Source organism: Tamandua tetradactyla, chromosome 3, assembly GCF_023851605.1.
Source record: "Tamandua tetradactyla isolate mTamTet1 chromosome 3, mTamTet1.pri, whole genome shotgun sequence".
Classification (NCBI taxonomy): Eukaryota; Metazoa; Chordata; class Mammalia; order Pilosa; family Myrmecophagidae; genus Tamandua; species Tamandua tetradactyla.
Window position 1 is genome coordinate 150,794,980 of NC_135329.1, and position 21,360 is coordinate 150,816,339.

At 38.3% G+C, this 21,360-nt stretch overlaps 1 protein-coding gene across 9 annotated transcripts in view; it reads left to right on the forward strand.

Moving 5' to 3' along the window:
* Window positions 1-21,360, forward strand: part of OSBPL6 (oxysterol binding protein like 6) — a 224,105-nt gene that overhangs the window by 144,961 nt on the left and 57,784 nt on the right. For 8 of the 9 annotated variants that reach the window (XM_077154279.1, XM_077154285.1, XM_077154283.1 and 5 more), the window contains 5 exons: window positions 10,146-10,238; window positions 16,832-16,954; window positions 19,112-19,165; window positions 20,230-20,343; window positions 20,458-20,628. In XM_077154279.1, the coding sequence (XP_077010394.1) occupies window positions 10,146-10,238; window positions 16,832-16,954; window positions 19,112-19,165; window positions 20,230-20,343; window positions 20,458-20,628 (555 nt within the window). The remainder of the gene's footprint in view (window positions 1-10,145; window positions 10,239-16,831; window positions 16,955-19,111; window positions 19,166-20,229; window positions 20,344-20,457; window positions 20,629-21,360) is intronic. The other variant, XM_077154282.1, reaches the window with a different exon arrangement.

Here is a 21,360-nt window from a genome sequence, read left to right on the forward strand (position 1 = left end):
AACTAAGACGTGCAAAGAAATTTTGAAATCTCTAGCTTTTTTTTAATGCTGTCCCTCAAAACAAGCATTTTGAGAAAAGATATGCATAACTTGTATACATATCAAACCTCTCCATTTGAATAATAAATACAAAATTGTTAATGGTAGTTCTTCTAGAACAGCAGTTCTCAATCTTTTTTGGTATCCGGATCTCTTTACACTCAAAAAATAATGAGGACTTGAAAGAGCTTTTTTTTTTTTTTATTAATTAAAAAAAGAATTAACAAAACAATTAGAAATCATTCCAGTCTACATGTACAATCAGTAATTCTTAATAACATCACATAGTTGCATATTCATCATTTCTTAGTACATTTGCATCGATTTAGAAAAAGAAATAAAAAGACAACAGAATAAGAATTAAAACAATAATAGAAAGAAAAAAACAAAAAAAACAAAAACAAAAAACCTATACCTCACATGCAGCTTCATTCAGTGTTTTAACATAATTGCATTACAATTGGGTAGTATTGTGCTGTCCATTTCTGAGTTTTTATATCCAGTCCCGTTGTACAGTCTGTATCCCTTCATCTCCAATTATCCCTTCTCTTTTTTTTTTTTTTTAATTAACGGAAAAAAAGAAATTAACCCAACATTTAGAGATCATACCATTCTACACATGCAATCATTAATTCTTAACATCATCACATAGATGCATGATCATCATTTCTTAGTACATTTGCATTGGTTTAGAAGAACTAGCAACATAACCGAAAAAGATATAGAATGTTAATATAGAGAAAAAAATAAAAGTAATAATAGTAAGAACAAAACAAAACAAACAAAACAAAACAAAAACCTATAGCTCAGATGCAGCTTCATTCAGTGTTTTAACATGATTACTTTACAATTAGGTATTATTGTGCTGTCCATTTTTGAGTTTTTGTATCTAGTCCTGTTGCACAGTCTGTATCCCTTCAGCTTCAATTACCCATTGTCTTACCCTGTTTCTAACTCCTGCTGAACTCTGTTACCAATGACATATTTCAAGTTTATTCTCGAATGTCCGTTCACATCAGTGGGACCATACAGTATTTGTCCTTTAGTTTTTGGCTGGATTCACTCAGCATAATATTCTCTAGGTCCATCCATGTTATTACATGGTTCATAAGTTTATCTTGTCTTAAAGCTGCATAATATTCCATCGTATGTATATACCACAGTTTGTTTAGCCACTCTTCTGTTGATGGAGATTTTGGCTGTTTCCATCTCTTTGCAATTGTAAATAACGCTGCTATAAACATTGGTGTGCAAATGTCCGTTTGTGTCTTTGCCCTTAAGTCCTTTGAGTAGATACCTAGCAATGGTATTGCTGGGTCGTATGGCAATTCTATATTCAGCTTTTTGAGGAACCGCCAAACTGCCTTCCACAGTGGTTGCACCCTTTGACATTCCCACCAACAGTGGATAAGTGTGCCTCTTTCTCCGCATCCTCTCCAGCACTTGTCACTTTCTGTTTTGTTGATAATGGCCATTCTGGTGGGTGTGAGATGATATCTCATTGTGGTTTTGATTTGCATTTCTCTAATGGCCAGGGACATTGAGCATCTCTTCATGTGCCTCTTGGCCATCCGTATTTCCTCTTCTGAGAGGTGTCTGTTCAAGTCTTTTTCCCATTTTGTAATTGGGTTGGCTTTCTTTTTGTTGTTGAGATGAACAATCTCTTTATAAATTCTGGATACTAGACCTTTATCTGATATATCATTTCCAAATATTGTCTCCCATTGTGAAGGCTGTCTTTCTACTTTCTTGATGAAGTTCTTTGATGCACAAAAGTGTTTAATTTTGAGGAGTTCCCATTTATTTATTTCCTTCTTCAGTGTTCTTGCTTTAGGTTTAAGGTCCATAAAACCGCCTCCAGTTGTAAGATCCATAAGATATCTCCCAACATTTTCCTCTAACTGTTTTATGGTCTTAGACCTAATGTTTAGATCTTTGATCCATTTTGAGTTAACTTTTGTATAGGGTGTGAGAGATGGGTCTTCTTTCATTCTTTTGCATATGGATATCCAGTTCTCTAGGCACCATTTATTGAAGAGACTGCTCTGTCCCAGGTGAGTTGGCTTGACTGCCTTATCAAAGATCAAATGTCCATAGATGAGAGGGTCTATATCTGAGCACTCTATTCGATTCCATTGGTCGATATATCTATCTTTATGCCAATACCATGCTGTTTTGACCACTGTGGCTTCATAATATGCCTTAAAGTCAGGCAGCGCGAGACCTCCAGCTTCGTTTTTTTTTCCTCAAGATGTTTTTAGCAATTCGGGGCACCCTGCCCTTCCAGATAAATTTGCTTATTGGTTTTTCTATTTCTGAAAAATAAGTTGTTGGGATTTTGATTGGTATTGCATTGAATCTGTAAATCAATTTAGGTAGGATTGACATCTTAACTATATTTAGTCTTCCAATCCATGAACACGGTATGCCCTTCCATCTATTTAGGTCTTCTGTGATTTCTTTTAGCAGTTTTTTGTAGTTTTCTTTATATAGGTTTTTTGTCTCTTTAGTTAAATTTATTCCTAGGTATTTTATTCTTTTAGTTGCAATTGTAAATGGGATTCGTTTCTTGATTTCCCCCTCAGCTTGTTCATTACTAGTGTATAGAAATGCTACAGATTTTTGAATGTTGATCTTGTAACCTGCTACTTTGCTGTACTCATTTATTAGCTCTAGTAGTTTTGTTGTGGATTTTTCCGGGTTTTCGACGTATAGTATCATATCGTCTGCAAACAGTGATAGTTTTACTTCTTCCTTTCCAATTTTGATGCCTTGTATTTCTTTTTCTTGTCTAATTGCTCTGGCTAGAACCTCCAACACAATGTTGAATAATAGTGGTGATAGTGGACATCCTTGTCTTGTTCCTGATCTTAGGGGGAAAGTTTTCAACTTTTCCCCATTGAGGATGATATTAGCTGTGGGTTTTTCATATATTCCCTCTATCATTTTAAGGAAGTTCCCTTGTATTCCTATCTTTTGAAGTGTTTTCAACAGGAAAGGATGTTGAATCTTGTCGAATGCCTTCTCTGCATCAATTGAGATGATCATGTGATTTTTCTGCTTTGATTTGTTGATATGGTGTATTACATTAATTGATTTTCTTATGTTGAACCATCCTTGCATACCTGGGATGAATCCTACTTGGTCATGATGTATAATTCTTTTAATGTGCTGTTGGATACGATTTGCTAGAATTTTATTGAGGATTTTTGCATCTGTATTCATTAGAGAGATTGGTCTGTAGTTTTCTTTTTTTGTAATATCTTTGCCTGGTTTTGGTATGAGGGTGATGTTGGCTTCATAGAATGAATTAGGTAGTTTTCCCTCCACTTCGATTTTTTTGAAGAGTTTGAAGAGAATTGGTACTAATTCTTTCTGGAACGTTTGGTAGAATTCACATGTGAAGCCATCTGGTCCTGGACTTTTCTTTTTAGGAAGCTTTTGAATGACTAATTCAATTTCTTTACTTGTGATTGGTTTGTTGAGGTCATCTATGTCTTCTTGAGTCAAAGTTGGTTGTTCATGTCTTTCCAGGAACCCGTCCATTTCCTCTAAATTGTTGTATTTATTAGCGTAAAGTTGTTCATAGTATCCTGTTACTACCTCCTTTATTTCTGTGAGGTCAGTAGTTATGTCTCCTCTTCCATTTCTGATCTTATTTATTTGCATCCTCTCTCTTCTTCTTTTTGTCAATCTTGCTAAGGGCCCATCAATCTTATTGATTTTCTCATAGAACCAACTTCTGACCTTATTGATTTTCTCTATTGTTTTCAATTTCATTTATTTGTGCTCTAATCTTTGTTATTTCTTTCCTTTTGCTTGCTTTGGGGTTAGCTTGCTGTTCTTTCTCCAGTTCTTCGAAATGGATAGTTAATTCCTGAATTTTTGCCTTTTCTTCTTTTCTGATATAGGCATTTAGAGCAATAAATTTCCCTCTTAGCACTGCCTTTGCTGCGTCCCATAAGTTTTGATATGTTGTGTTTTCATTTTCATTCGCCTCGAGGTATTTGCTAATTTCTCTTGCAATTTCTTCTTTGACCCAGTCGTTGTTTAGGAGTGTGTTGTTGAGCCTCCACGTATTTGTGAATTTTCTGGCACTCTGCCTATTATTGATTTCCAACATCATTCCTTTATGGTCCGAGAAAGTGTTGTGTAAGATTTCAATCTTTTTAAATTTGTTAAGACTTGCTTTGTGACCCAGCATATGGTCTATCTTTGAGAATGATCCATGAGCACTTGAGAAAAATGTGTATCCTGCTGTTGTGGGATGTAATGTCCTATAAATGTCTATTAAGTCTAGTTCATTTATAGTAATATTCAGATTCTCTATTTCTTTGTTGATCCTCTGTCTAGATGTTCTGTCCCTTGATGAGAGTGGTGAGTTGAAGTCTCCAACTATTATGGTATATGAGTCTATTTCCCTTTTCAATGTTTGCAGTATATTCCTCACGTATTTTGGGGCATTCTGATTCGGTGCGTAAATATTTATGATTGTTATGTCTTCTTGTTTAATTGTTCCTTTTATTAGTATATAGTGTCCTTCTTTGTCTCTTTTAACTGTTTTACATTTGAAGTCTAACTTGTTGGATATTAGTGTAGCCACTCCTGCTCTTTTCTGGTTGTTATTTGCATGAAATATCTTTTCCCAACCTTTCACTTTCTTTTTTTTTTTTTTTTTTTTTTTTTTTAAAGACAGAGAGAAGGAAGGAAGGATAGAAGGAAGGAAGGAAGGAAGAAAGGGAAACATCTTTAAACATTTTCTTGTTTTATTGTATTCTGTTTCTCCGTTTTTGTTACATGGGCTGGGGCCGGGAATCGAACCGAGGTCCTCCGGCATAGCAGGCAAGCACTTTGCCCGCTGAGCCACCGCGGCCCGCCCCCAACAACCTTTCACTTTCAACCTATGTTTATCTTTGGGTCTAAGATGTGTTTCCTGTAGACAGCATATAGAAGGATCCTGTTTTTTAATCCATTCTGCCAATCTATGTCTTTTGATTGGGGAATTCAGTCCATTGACATTTAGTGTTATTACTGTTTGGATAATATTTTCCTCTAACATTTTGCCTTTTGTATTATATATATCATATCTGATTTTCCTTCTTTCTACACTCTTTTCCATATCTCTCTCTTCTGTCTTTTTGTATCTGACTCTAGTGCTCCCTTTAGTATTTCTTGCAGAGCTGGTCTCTTGGTCACAAATTCTTTCAGTGACTTTTTGTCTGAGAATGTTTTAATTTCTCCCTCATTTTTGAAGGATAATTTTGCTGGATATAGGAGTCTTGGTTGGCAGTTTTTCTCTTTTAGTATTTTAAATATATCATCCCACTGTCTTCTAGCTTCCATGGTTTCTGCTGAGAAATCTACACAAAGTCTTATTGGGTTTCCCTTGTATGTAATGGATTGTTTTTCTGTTGCTGCTTTCAAGATCTTCTCTTTCTCTTTGACCTCTGACATTTTAACTAGTAAGTGTCTTGGAGAACGCCTATTTGGGTCTAATCTCTTTGGGGTGCGCTGCACTTCTTGGATCTGTAATTTTAGGTCTTTCATAAGAGTTGGGAAATTTTCAGTGATAATTTCTTCCATTAGTTTTTCTCCTCCTTTTCCCTTCTCTTCTCCTTCTGGGACACCCACAACACGTATATTTGTGCGGTTCATATTGTCCTTGAGTTCCCTGATACCCTGTTCAAATTTTTCCATTCTTTTCCCTATAGTTTCTGTTTCTTTTTGGAATTCAGATGTTCCATCCTCCAAATCACTAATTCTATCTTCTGTCTCTTTAAATCTATCATTGTAGCTATCCATTATTTTTTCTATGTTTGCTACTTTATCCTTCACTTCCATAAGTTCTGCGATTTGTTTTTTCAGTTTTTCTATTTCTTCTTTATGTTCAGCCCATGTCCTCTTCATGTCCTCCCTCAATTTATCGATTTCATTTTTGAAGAGGTTTTCCATTTCTGTTCGTATATTCAGTATTAGTTGTCTCAGCTCTTGTGTCTCATTTGAGCTATTGGTTTGTTCCTTTGACTGAGCCATATTCTCAATCTTTTGAGCGCGGACAGTTATCTTCTGCTGCTGGCGTCTGGGCATTTATTCAGATTTCTCTTGGTGTTGGACCCAGCAAGGTTGTAATATTTTTCTGTGAAATCTCTGGGTTCTGTTTTTCTTATCCTGCCCAGTAGGTGGCGCTCGTGGCACACGTTTGTCTGCGGGTCCCACCAGTAAAAGGTGCTGTGGGACCTTAAACTTTGGAAAACTCTCGCCGTCCTGGGGGTTCGCTAGCCGAAGCGGCTTGAGCCGGCCCGGGGTCCGAACGCAGGGAGGGTTGCTGGTCGCCGCAGCCAGGGAAAGAGCCCGTCCGAATTTCCTAGTCGGCCCTGGGCAACAAGCGTGGCGGGAGGGCGCCAGCGGCAGCGGCCCGCCCGAGAGAGTGCACGTTCCCCGGGAGTCATGGGTTTGGAAGGGGCCTCCCCCACCCGTCACCGTTCTCCGCGGCCTGGGGGTTTCCGATCCAATTCTCTCAGTTGGTCTGGGGGCTGCGCGTGGTGTGGGCGCCAGCCGTCTTTGTTTCAGGGGACCGCCTCTCCAATTCTCCCAGCCGGCCCGGGAAGGGGGAAGGGAGTAACTCCGGCCGCTTGCCACCCCGCCCGGTAAGGCCCGCGCGCCTCGGCGATCTCACCCGAGCTGCTTCTCTCAGCCAGCCAGCCGTTCCAGGATGGGGTACGCTGTCTTTTTTATCTCTCTTGTGGCTTTGGGCGCTTCTGTATCGTTTCTACTCCCCTAGTAGGTGTCCTGGAGAAGAAACTAAGATCCGCGCGTCTTACTAAGCCGCCATCTTCCAGGAAGTTGAAAGAGCTTTTCTTACATGAGTTATATCTATCAGTATACAGTGTATTAGATTTCCAAATGGATAATGTTTAATAATAGTTAATTTATTTCAAAATAACAGTAGACCCAAGATGTAAACATAAATAACATTTTTTATTTAAAAAATTCTCTATTAGGAAAAGAGAACCAACAGGAGATACCTGTAAATGTAAGCTGTATGAAAGTGTCTCATAAAATCGTAGAAATGCAGGAGTCCCAAATCCTTAGGACAGGCTATGAGACTGGCAACTCCAGTGATGGGTGCACAGGAGAGGCTAGCTAGCTGAAGAAATGGTGAAAATTCTTTCCCCTTATTAAAAGTCTTCAATTGAGTGGATCACATCCAACTGATTGTATTATCTCATTTGTGGGAGGCACATCCTTAGTTGATCACAGACTAATCAGCCACAGCTGCAGTCAACTGACTAATTTAATAAATGAACCTTCTGGTTCATCAACCAGCCATGAAATATCCTTACAGTAATGGTTAGGCTAGTGCTTGCCTGACCGGACAACCGGGAGCCATCACCTGGCCAAGCTGACACCTGAACCTAGCAATCACACCTCTATTTCCAAAACAAAAAGTTTTAGTGAGGGCGGGCCACAGTGGCTCAGCAGGCAGAGCTCTTGCCTGCCATGCAGGAGACCTAGCTTTGATTGCCAGGTCCTGCCCATGTTAAAAAAAAAAAAAAAAAGGTTTTAGTGAGAAGAATGGTATTAATTTACATTTTATAAATCTCTCTGGCTTAATAAAAGACACAAGACTCTCACATCTGTTTCTGTTTTTAATATGTTAGAATATTACATGTGATGTATCATCTGGAAAACTCCACTGTGCACTAGTGAGAGAATGAGAATAAAAAAGGAAAATAATACCTTGTTTGTTGGAGATTGAATCAAGTCACCTACAAAAGGCATGTTCAGTTCCCAGTTCCTCGTCCTGTGGGTTTGAACCCATTTGTACATAGACCCATCAAAGATATTAATCATTTAGGTGTGCCCAAACTGAATGAAGGCAGGCCTTAATGCAGTATTGCTGAGGTTCCTATAAGCAAAGGGAATTGGGCATGGAGAAAGGGAAGCCACAGGGAGAAGCCGAAAACTGGAAGTCAACAGAATCCAGAAAAGGAAGGAGGAGACACCACCAAGTATATTGGCATGTGACAGAAAAGCCAAGGAACCCCAAAGATTGCTGGCCAGTGAGAAGATACCGACACTCTGAGGAAGGAAGCCTTCTAGCCTCTGAAACTGTGAACTAATAAATTCCTGTTGTTAAGCCAACCTATTATATGGTATTTGTTTTAGCAACCAAGAACGAATACATTTGTTTTAACAACCAAAAATGAATACAAAACCCCAGAAAGTGGGATTTTGTTATGACAGATATCTGAAAATGTGGAGACAGCTTCAGAATTTGGATTATGGGAGAAGCTGAAGGATTGTGAGGTGTTTGATGGAACGGGTAGAGTAGAAATGTGGAAGTTAAAAGTAAGGCCGATGAGGCCTTGAAAGAAAATGATGAATGTGTTATTGGAAATTGGAAGAAAGGCGATCCTTGTTATAAAATGGCAGAGAACCTAGTGAAATTGTGTTCTCTTCTTGGATGGAAGCAGTGAACTTGGATGTATAGCTGAGATTTCCAAGCTAAGCATGAAAGGTATAGCTTGGTTTCTCCTTGCAGCTTACAGTGAAATAAGAAAAAGAGATAAACTGAGGATTGAACTGTTCAGTACAAAGAAACCAGCAGTTGACGGTTTGGAAAATTAGCCTATCCAGATAGCATGCTCTGAAATTAGAGCCTGAAGTGGCTCCATCAGGATCTCCCTGAGCTTTCAGGAAGTAAGTGCTCCATGTGGGAATTTAGCTGAACAACCCTTTGATAAAGGGGGTATGGCTGAGCACTGATGCAGTCAGCCATTTCAGTGTAAGCCAAGGTTTGGTGATGCAGTGATCCAGGGAGGATCTCTGAAAAGTTCTATTGTCTAATGCTTTAGATCTCCTGGAACTATATGCATAGCAGACAAGGTATTTGCAATATTTGTATAAGCAGAACTGCTGAGATTGACAGGAGCAAAGGAGGGATGAATTGAAGGAAGAATAACTTCAAGGGCCGAGCCATGGAAGCAATCGTCTGCACCAAAAAGATCTTTTTGGACCATGAGAATGGGCCTACCCACAAGTGTGTGCTTGGTGTGGGCAGGCCGTCTACCCCAGTGCTTGGAGGGGGCGGGCCTTGTGCCCCATCACTCAGGAAACGCGTCACCACGCCAGTGTTCAGTGATGCTGAGTCCTGTGCCCCGGCATCTGCATGAGCCTGACTGCCATACCGGTGCTTAGAAGGGGTAGAGCTGCCACTCCGTCAGGCCTAGAGAGCAAAACAGCGATCCATAGATGATTCTCAGACATTGAAATCTAATGGAGTTAGATTTCAACAGCTGGGTTTTGAACTTGTTTAGGACCCATGATCCCTGTTTTCCTCCTAATTTCTTCCTACTGGAATGGAAATCCTATCCGCTGCTTGTCCCACCATTGGAAGCAGATAACTTGTTTTCTAGATTTTACAGTTCTGTCAGACAGAGGAATTTTGCCCCAGTATACCAAATTTATAGTCCCTTTTCACCATGCACAAACTAATCCTGGGTGAAAAATCTTATTGTTTTGATTTTCATTGCTTTAAATGCTTCTGAGATTGAATATCTTTTCACATGTTCTGGAGAAGTTGCCTATTCCTATACTTTGCCTGTTAGAATATTGTCATATTGATTAATCTATAAATGCTCTCTATAGTCTTCATAATAGACATCTGCTATTTACTGTATTTGATGAGGTACTTTCTTCTCTGCAGTTCTATAAAAAATTCTAGAGACTGAATGGGTTTAAAGCTCAGGACTTTTTTTTTTTTACTTAGACTTTCTCTTTTTCTAAGTAGTGAGAGGTACCATTCTCATAAATTTATTCTTAAAAGTTCACACTTACTGTTTCTTTTTGTTATTTGTGTCCTGAAGTTTTTCAGTGGATATTGCTCTTACAGAAGAAGACTGAAGCCAGCATTGCTGCAAAAGTTCAGCAGCAAATCAGAGGGACAGGTGCAATCTGACCTTGTTCTGGTGGCTGCTGCTGAGTTTGGTCTCCTAGGGAACTCGCTGTTTGTAATACAGTTTACAGCCTTTACTTTGATCCATATGATCCCACCCCTTGTCCAACCACATCTAATCCTGGGCTTTATTTTCATGTATTTTCAGAGTATCCATATATTGGAAAGGACTGCTTCCTCCAGCACCGAGCCCTCTGTAAGTCGGCAGTTGCTAGAACCGGAGCCAGTTCTCCTCTCCAAGGTCAGTGACAGAGCTTGGTGCTTTCTCAGGGAGCACAGTGCCTGCTGTGGGGGACCACCTGAACTGTAAATAACTTTTACACCTGACTCCTTATATAGCTGTGAAGCCAGTTGCAGGGTTAGCCTTCCATTTCTTTTTGCCCTAATTTGTAGGGTTTCTCTGCCCTGAGTAAGGAGGCAATGGAGGGAATGTACATTTTTGGGAGATTTGTATGGTTATATCCAAAGTTCCAAAATTATCTTTAATTGAGAGGAAGAAGGTAAGGGAACCTATTTAAATTTCCTCTTGGAGAGATAATTGAATAGTTCAATGCAGGGCTAATAGAGATCACTGAGTCCTGTAATGATGATGATGATGGTGATGATGATGATGATAGCTACTATTTATTAGCCACATACTGCATACCAGATACTGTTACGAGTTTAAATGCATTATTCTTTTTAATCTAATCCTTATAAAAACTTTCTGAAGCATAGGTATTTATTACATTTTACAAATACGAAAAGTGAGAGTTTGTAACTTTCTCAAAGTCAAAAAAAGCTGGTAAGGAGCAGAGCAGAGATTCAAACTAAGATTTGTCTAACTCTACAGCCAATGCTTGTAAGCACTACACCACCTGTCAGGTGACGTAGTACCTACACAGAGGGGCTGTTACACATTCAGGGTTCTAGTCTCCTCGTATTTGACCTTTTTAGGAGTGAGTTCAGGGGAGAACACTGCAGATTATTTAGTAAAATGTTTTCCCTTTCGTGGAAACCAATGTTCCCTCCCCACAGGCTTCTCTTCCCTTGGACTAAGGAAACATCTAAATGCATTTATGTCTCAAATGCAAAGATCATAAAGAAAAGCTGAGCAGATGCCATCCTACTTATCTCCAAACCCTCAACTGATTTCCTGCGATTTTTGTTGGGCTGGCGACCTTATCAAGGAACTCTGAAAATAGAATGCATGCAGATTTTGAATTCTCATATTTCCAAAGAGGATTAATGTCTTAAATTGTGTAACTTATCATTCCTCTTTGCTTTTCCTATGTTAAACATAATCTTTTATTCCACAATACTAGGGTAGTAAAGTTTTCTTTTCCCTGTTTTAGAAATACTAAACAGAAAAGGGCAGAAAAGTACACTGCTACCCTAGAATTGAGAAATATACATATACTTGTACCTCTTTATACTATAGGGACATTGCAAGCTGTGAAGTTTTTTCTGTCAGATAGGAGTAGGCTGTTAAGTTAATAACGGGGGGAGTTATTAAACTCTAAGAAATAATTTCGAGAGAAATGAAGAATCGTTGATCATTTCCATTTCGATGGCCAGTAGAAAATGCCTGCTTGGTAACAATAACAAATAATCTCTTTGAAACTTTTATAGACAGTTGAAAGTGAGAGAAAGAATAAGTAAATATAGGGGCAATGAAAAAGGCAGTTAACATTTATTGAGCACCTACTGTGTGCCAGGTACTGGATTAGTACATGCATTCTCTCAGTCGTCACAAGTTGATAAAGTGGGTACTAATATTATTATTCTTTTGCTCATAAGGAAACTGAGTATTGTATTGTCCAGAGTCAGGTAGCTGGAAAGTGTTTGACAGAACAGAGAAATCGAGACCCTCTGTTCTGATAAAGACACACAGAGAAAAGAAGACTTATACTCCAGTTACATGCAACTGCTTATAGTTTCCTACACTTGTCATGCTCTTTTCTTTCTTCCAGTGCTGGGTGTCTGCTTCTTCTATCATCCTCGCCCAGATTGTTGTACTGTGTCTCTTCCCTTCCTAAAGGGATGCTAAACGTCCATTCCTCTTTAAGTGACACCCACAGAAACTATTTTTCAAAGGCTGTTCATCAACTCCCTAGCCAGACTATCTTGTGCACCCTGTCTCTGTGCTTACCACATTTATGTCTGAATTCTACCTTAGGTCTTAGATAAGAATCTTGAAGCAGAGCCTGAGACGGAGCTTAGGGTGCTTGTGATATACTGAGGGGGTATTTTCAGGAGAAAGGAGTGAGGGAAGAAGATAGGGCAGGGGTAGAAGCTGACAGGAGTGGATTTCAGTTGGAGTCTACCTTCAGTCTGATCCCATGGAGAGCTCTGAAGCATGGACTGTACCTAGAATTGGTCTCACCTGAGCCAAGGGGGATCTTTTAGTCCCTTTGTCATTTGTACCCTGTGTCTTTCAGTCATAGAGAGGCAGTCATAGAGACTTCCCAGGCTGGGAGTCTCAGCTGTAGTGGAAGGGACTGCTCACTCACTACCAGTTCACAGCGCGCACAGTCTTAGCAGCTGGGGCAAAGGTCCACTGGCCTGATAACGGGACTTGGGTGGGGCATCAACAGCATCCCCTTCTCATGAATCTCCAAGTTGTTGCCCATTTGGGTCTTGCGGTAGGACTAAGAAAGCCTTGTTGTGTTGTCTACTATGTATACTGTGTCTCCTGGGGCCCCATCAATGTAGAGGTCCACATCCAATCCATATACCACAGCATCCCACCATCTCTCAGAGAATAGGGGCTTCCTAGGCACTGGGGGGTGGTGGAAGAACATTAAAATTTTCTATGAAAGCAAAAATATTTATATATTTGACTCAGGTCAAATACTGACATTACTTCTAGGCGTTTGAATGTTTATTTTATAAATTAACCTAGAAAAGTTGGAGACTTTTAGGCAGAAAATTAATCTTGAAATTACACACACACACACACACACACATAAAATCTTCAACTTTTAGAAAGGGAATTTTAGCTTTCTTAAGATAGACCTAGTCTACTAAGTATAGAGGGGAAATTTTGAACATAACAAAAATAGAACATAGAAAGTTCTATCTTGTACTGCAGTGGGTGGTTTCATTTCTTACACACCTTACTTGTAACATTGTCATCATTTGTAATTGAAATAGGAATAATATTGTTTGCTCTGGTTTTGTCCTTTTGCCTCTTTGTTAGTTTGACAGTTTATTTAAGTTTATTAATATTTTAGAATTATTTTCTGTTTCTTTTGCAGGTCTTTAGTCGTAATTGTATCCGAGGATGAAATTATTTGTTCAGAGCCTTTAAGCTTAAGAAATACATTTTAACTTTTAGCCTTTTCAATCTTAGCTCTTTTTTAAAAAAGGCTCTGCAATTAAACTTCCAAAGAAGAAGAAACCACTATGACAGAAATCAGTAGCTATAGTTCCATAGAGGCAGGCTGTTATTGCCTTATGAGTTTAATTAGGAAAAAAATTCAAAAAACGTTTCTATGTGTGTCATAAAATTTACTTTGTTAATTTGAATCTAGCTTTTCTGGGCCAGTGAGGGATTCATATCACTTACCTGTGGAGTTTTACTTACATATGTTTATGACCTACTTCAGACCTACAGAATCTCTTTACTTGATGTTCTCAATATATTCTTGGTGTACTCTTAACTATATACGTGATATACTATGCAGGGATTATTGCATGATATATCTAAGATTGTTTTCTCTGTAAAGATAGTATTCATTATTTTTAATAAATTAGATGTACTAATTTATTAGTACATCTAATTAGATGTACTAATATTCATTAGATGTACTAATAATGTATTCATTATTTTTAATAAATTAGATGTACTAACTTATTAGTACATCTAATTAGATGTACTAAAAAATAGTGTTTTTTTTAAAGCATTTGCTCTTATTGTTTCCATTTGCACAAGTTACACAGTGTTTTCTTCATCACGTGTACACAGGGAATAAATCAAAGATGAACAAATAAGATTCCAAATAATATCTAGCCAGTTCTTTTAGAGACGTTATGTATGAATGGGGCCACCAAAAATAGAAATGTCATTAAATACAGCTCATATCTCTCTAAAAACAAAGAGAGTGCTAATGAGTATATTTACACATATATGGAGAGTTATTATTTTAATCTCTTGGTTATTCCAGACTGAAAAAGAAATCAGGAAAAATTCAACATATTTATGGAATAGAATATTATCTGCTTTTTGGTGAGAGTAGAAAACCAAAAATATTGGCCTTTTCATAAGAACCTACCATTTCTCTAATTATTCCAAAATTTTTCATAAGTAATGCCTATTTGTTAAATGCAATTCAATATTTCAAAATGAAGTGCCAAAGTGGTCTGCTTAGTACTCGGAATGATAAAACCACACTTGCACTTGTAAAGTGTTGTACAAAAACTTGGTGTGCAGCCTGAAATTGTCTCATCAGAAGCATTAAAATCAAATCACTGATATTAGTTAACCATTTTGACCAGATCAAATCACAGTTTCTAATGTAATTAACTCCAAATCTAAAATGATTTCTTGGATTGTTTTCTTATATACAGTGAAATTTGTAGACCCTTGAAAGGGTTCTTAATGTCAGCCAAATGAACACCAGTAGGTGTGTTTCTTGAGGATGTAAAGTTCCCTCATCGGGGATGACCAGGAAGATGAAAGGATGATACTAGTCTCAGACTAACTTCCCTCATGGGAGGTGGGTTGAGCATGGAGGACAGACACATGATGTTGGGTTTAGAAGGCTTTTCAGGGGCCAGGACCATATCCTATGCTTAATGACATTAGAATTAAGCAATATTCAGCCCCTTCTCTTGGAAACATAAAGCTTTATGCAAAAACGCCACGCAGCTGACCCATATGGGGACTTAGACAGATGACTTGCCATAGGGTAAGCAGCTTCTGTGATGAGAGGAGAAAGATGAGAAACGAAAAATTGGAGGTGAATGTGCAGCCCTCTCCCTCCTGTCCCCTCAGCGATTGTGTTGTCTTTGCCTCTGAGCCCTGTTGGAGCTCACAGGCTTTCAGTAGGGTTTTGGGAGCCATAAAGCCATCTGCCCTGAGTTGAAATCTATTCGCCATTCCTGCTGAGGCCCTTGTTCTGTGGTCTAAGGATAATTTCTGCTAGGACATATCTTTTCATAAGTTAACTTTCAAAGTTTGGGATGGTCATTCTACAGAGAGCCCTGCCCAATTTATGGCAACATTCTGCTTTTGGAAGCTGAGGCTGAAGAGCAGGTTATACTGAGAGATTTACCTCATTGCCCTGCAGTTAGGATTGCAGCAGTTATACACAGGATAGAAAAGTCTTTATTGTTCCTTCTTCAAGAGCTACTACTTTTGCTTAATTGTTAAAAGGGCACTACTGGATGATGAAAAAGTTTTGGTAATGGATGGTGGTGATGATAGCAAAATATTGTGAATGTAATTCATATCATTAATTATACATATGAAAGTGGCTAAAATGAGAAATTTTATGTTGTATATATGTTATCACAATCAGCTTCTTTTTAGTAAAAGGGTACCATCACAGTCCTTGGTGTCACTAGACAATGCATGAGGTCTAGAATATGGGCTTGTTGGAGTGTTTGATTGGTCAATGGCTATTTTGATGCTTCATGGGACCTTAGAAATCACCTGGTCCTGGGCTTTTAAAACTTAGAAAGTCACTAAGGTTCAGGTAGGTAACAGGGAAGCAGGTTTAATAGGGACTGTGGCATGAGGATAGGCAGGCTTCACTCAGGGCAGTCCCAGTATTGCCAGATTTTATAGGCTTTCAGAAAATGCTAGAAGTTTGGGGCTTTAAAATATGAAGGCTTCTGATTTTTTAATATTGGCAACTCATTAAAAAAAAATTTTTTATGACACCCTAAATGAACAAAATGTATACGTCTTGTAGACAGGAAATTGTGATCTAGTCACAGTTGTTTACGTAGGAGGGTGATAGTATGGACTCTGGAACCCAGATGTCTGTCCCTGCAGTCTGTTGCTCTCTCCATGGGCTCCAAATGGTGCATGTGTCCCGGTGTGTGTGGAGTGAGCATGATATTTTATGTGCAGTCTGAAACATGGAGCCTCATCAAAAGGAAGAAGATGATCACTGCACTGCTCATTAGTGTTAATAGCAGTAGAACTTCTTTAGACCCACTGTAGCCTATTCAGTTCTAAACAGAAAATCAGGTCCACACAACTACTACATTTGTCATCAAACAGTTTTATTTTAAAATTTTAAAGTGCCTCTGTGCCCAGAGATTAACTGTCTGGAAAAAAGCATTTTGAACATTTTGAGTACAGGCAATCAAAATTCCATTCTACCCCAAATAGACAAGGTGGCTCCAACAAGTCTTTGATGGACCCTGCATACCTCCAACCAAATCTGCCTTAAAAACTCATTTTATCTATTGAGTAGATGGAAATACTAGTGGTCAATGAGAGGGAGGGATAAGGCGAGGTATGGTATGTGTGCCTTTTTTCTTTTTGTTTCTTTTTCTGGAGTGATGCAACTGTTCCCAAGAGTGATCATGGTGATGAATATCTACTATGTGATGATATTGTGAGCCATTGATTGTATACCATATACGGAATGTTTGTATGGTAAGAATGTTTATGTTTGTATGTTGTTTGTTTTGATAATATAAAATACATTTTAGAAAAACAACTCATTTGAACTTTGATTAAAAGTGCATAGCTTTGTGTGTTGTTGGAATTTACCTTGCAACATTTACTGTTAGCGGTTGAGTGTTGGTTCAAATGCAACTTCTATTCAAGAACTTACTTTATGTGTGTCAAAATCACCTGGAAACATGTGATTTGGTTTTCTTCTTTCTTCTCAGGAAGCAGACAGCTGGGAAATTATAGAAGGGCTGAAAATAGGCCAAACCAATGTCCAAAAACCAGACAAACATGAAGGTTTTATGCTAAAGAAAAGAAAATGGCCTTTAAAAGGCTGGCACAAGGTAAAATTTTCATCATATTTAAGTTCAGAACATCTTCATAAGTAGAGAACTTTTTATTTGGTATCATTAGGAAGGAAACCAAGAGTACTGTTGTGTGGATAAAGCTAATATCCCAGGCTTTGGCTTGATCAGGTGGGCTGCAGCCTAGTGAACCAACTTAAGTCTGAGATCCATGATATAAAGTATGTGCAGAGAAAAAAAATTATGTGATATTAAAATCTAATTTGTGGGTAGTGTGATGGTAACTCAGAGGCAGAGTTCTTACCTGCCATGCCATAGACCTGGGTTCAATTCCCGGAGCCTACCCGTGCAAAAAAAAAATCCATTGTTTTATAATCTGCTCTTTTCACTTAAAGTAATAAAAATATGTTGTTGTGTTGATATATATTCTTCTAAATATGAGATGTTTTAAATGCATGCAAACATGCTTCCATTGGATGACTTCATAGTGTATATCTCACCACTTTTTAACCAATTACCTATTGCTGGATATGTAGGACATGTCTAATTTCTTACTGTTGTATTCAAAGAAGGGTGGCTACGGATAATAACTTCCTTGAGGAAATGTATTTTTTTGTTCTTTAAGGGAAAAATCTGAAAATTATATAGATGGGAAATGTTGCCCTAATACCCCGTCTTTGAGGGGATTGAAAAAAGGTCAGAGGCTCCTGGCTAACATTCCCTCTCCCTCATCAGAAACTATCTACCCTGAATCCATATTATTATCCCAATGCCAGGAATCCTTCTCCACCCTTGTTTTTCTTTGGATTTTGACCCAATTGGCCATACTCCTTCCCAGGATCACCTTTGCCTTTCCTTCTGACTTTACCACTTTGCAATTTCTTAAATCAATGACCTTGCTGCTCGCCTTCCCTTTGACTATCCTATAGGTTATCCATCTAAGATTCTTTGATAGATAGGAATGGATAAACAAAAGAAAGAGGTCAAAAAAAAACAAGTTTTACATTGATCATTAAGTTTGATTTAGCACTCTAAGTCCATATTTCAGCAAAACTGGCGATGTTTCAACACCAGCTCTTTCTGGATCATGTCTTTGAACTTTTTGCTACATAAATAATAGCAGGCTCTCTCTTACATTGCCTTTTCTCCTGGTCTCTAGTGCTACCATATATTTATTGAAGCCTCAGCCCATTTGATTGCCGAAGTCCAGAGCAGTTGAATATTCAGGTGCTTTTCTAACTCTAGAGGTTCTTTCTTCTGGTGCTTACTTGTTGCACTCAGAACCTGTAAAAAAAGGGCTACCATTAGCCTTCTTAAGATGTATGTAGGGTGTCCTTGGGCCTGCCGCCACCTCAGCAGCTAAGAGTTACTGAATCACATAAAAACTTTCTAGCAGAGTAGTTTTCCAGCAACAGAAAGCACTCCCCCCCCCCCACCCCCCACCTCTGTAGAAACTGAAGGAAGGACTGGACCCATTGTTAGGTTAGATCCTGGGAGCTTTTCTTGTTCTACTGTGGACTGCCTGTGGAGTAAAAATGGCAAGATCTGTTTATAGTGGACCAGGAGCATTTTGGAGAAAATAAAAATTACTCCCCCCACCCACAAAATATCTTTAATGTGGTTCAAAAATCATTTTAATCCCTTTTTATTAATACTGAAATGCAAATGTTTTGCTGAGTAGAGATGTGAGCATATTGCTAAGGCCACGTCTTGAACTTTCCAGATGATTCATTATTCATAGATCCAGTTCTGTAACTAAAACAACTTCTATAATGGACTTCAGCATTTTCAGAAATTATCCATGGTGTCCAGGGAGAGTTCAGCAGTCACCTCCAGGGTGGAAAATTCCATGCAGACAAGTTCCTCACAGAACTGTTCTGTTACCTTACCCAGGTTATTCTTTCTGACATCAGTTGTTGTCTAATTTCTCACTTTCAAAAATATCCCGGTGTGGTTCGTTCTGAAGGTCTTAGTTGCAGGCCCTGAGATTTCCTCCCTTTTCAAAAAGGCCATAGAAAAACGCCATCCCTGCTGGATTCCTTTTAGTGTCATGTGTCATGTCCAGGTGCACTGAATCCAGGTACATTAAAATGATTACATGTATTGATTACCAAATGCAATATTGGACCCACACTTGTGAATGTTTTGTATGATTCAAAATACAGACAGTAACTGTGGGTTGTTTGGTTCTTACAGCGTTTTTTTGTCCTGGATAATGGAATGTTAAAGTATTCAAAGGCACCACTTGATGTAAGTAGAACACAGGACATGTTTCAAAGGTTGATTTAAAACTCTGTTTGAAATGAGTAAATACCATAATTGTGCACCTTATGCCATAGTTACCAGCTTTGTTCATTTCTCAGCTTCTAAAATTTAACAAGCTACCAAAACTCCATGTTTCTGGAAGGTGTGTTCTATGCTTATACTCAAGCTAGTATAAAATCTCAAACTGGTGCTTAATTTAACCATTTTGATGTATGCTATTAAAAATACAAGCTTATCTGTGACAGTGACATACTAATAAAATCATACTTTCTCTTGGAGAGAAAATTCAAATAGGCCTCTTTCTGCATCTGTCAATAAACTGTGCTTTATGTGCTTTTTTGAGATTTAAAGCAACCTTTGTTCTTGTTGATATCCTTTTAAAACCTGTCTTTTGAATTGTTTTTCTATTTCATACATCTTTATTTCTTGGGAAATTCCAACCCACTAAAAGTATTCCAAATTGTTTTTCTTTGATGTAAAAAAAAAAGTTGTTTGCATGAAAACTGGAACATTCCTTCCTTGTTATCATTGTGGTCTAGGACTCAGATTTATATTTTGTCCCTGCCTCTGCTTTTGAATCGTCTGTATGTCCTTGATCAGAAGAGGGTAGCCAGAAGCTACAGCCAGCTGCTCTGTGCTCTCTAGTTCCAGCTGCCCAATTCTGCCCCAACAGCTGTCTTCCAGCTGATTACTCAGGGATATTCCTGGATTCCGGTCAAAGGTTGACCATAGTTATTTTAGGAACCATTAAAGATGTCTTTTTGGGGATATAAGCTGTGTAATGTAGAATTAAGAAAAAATGTTTTATAGGTTATGTCAAAATCAGGAAAATGATATGAACAGTCTTACTTATTGAAATTGATGTGAAGTCAGTATAACTTCAACTTCCTCAAAGCAAAAGAACTTTAACCACTTTTTCTTCTTAAAAGAGGTGCAGTATTCTAAGTCTCACAGATATGTTAAAGATTACATTGAAATTACTTAAAATAATACAAAAACACATCTAATTGTACATGCTTCCAGCCTACTTACTAGTCTTTCCATTTCAGATTCAAAAAGGGAAGGTCCATGGAAGCATCGATGTTGGCCTCTCGGTTATGTCAATTAAGAAGAAAGCTCGGAGAATAGATCTTGACACAGAAGAGCACATCTATCATTTGAAGGTGAAATTGCTTTTAAACAGTTCATCTCCCATTGTCAAGGAAGATCTCTTGCCTATGTCAGTGGCAAGCCAGAGACTGATTTCACAATTACCTTCATCTTGTTCCTTGTTTTAGGTGAAATCCCAAGACTGGTTTGATGCTTGGGTCTCCAAACTGCGCCATCACCGATTATATCGTCAGAATGAAATTGTGAGATCACCAAGAGATGCTAGTTTTCATATATTTCCTTCAACCTCAACCGCTGAATCCTCTCCAGCTGCTAATGTTTCCATGGTGGATGGAAAGGTATGATTCTGTTCTGTAAAAAAAAAAAAATCAGCCCGGAAGTTGCTAAGAAAACTGTACAAACACATAACTGAATCTCATTTGAAAAACCAGAGAGGGAAGATTTACTTTGCAACCTAATGCTCAGAAAACAACAGTGACATTTGGCATTAAAGTTAATCGCAAGTGTAGATTGGGTTGAAATGTGGATCACCAAGAGAAGAAATGCTTATTTGTTCTTTATTGAATGGACTACATCCTAATTTTATATAGCTTTGTAGGAATATTAGGAAGTAATCAGCACCCTGAAATCTAGTGCTTTCCTTGAGGGGTAGTAAAGAGCTGAAAACCCCAAAGTTTTTAAAATGAAACTTGCTTCTCTGCCTTGCGCTTTAATATATAAATGACCCAGAGAGAGACCAATGCATTTTCCTTGAAGTTAATACAAGTAAATGGGACATAATATAGATAGTAACCTGTTTAAGTGACCAGGTACTATATGAAACATTTGACACCCTTTCGTCTCTAATCTTTAATAAAGCCAAAGCTCAGAGAGAGTGAATCATTTTTCCAGAGGTTATATAGCTATTTAAACAGCAAAACTGGGATCTGAACATACAGCCCTTTCCATTACATCTGGTACTGAACAAATTAAGGAGGCCGAAGTTGTTCTTTGGGCTCTAATAAGAGTTTTTTTCTATGGTGCTGGAAAGCTGCCTGTTTTAAGTCAGGGTTAAGACAACAGGCTGGGAG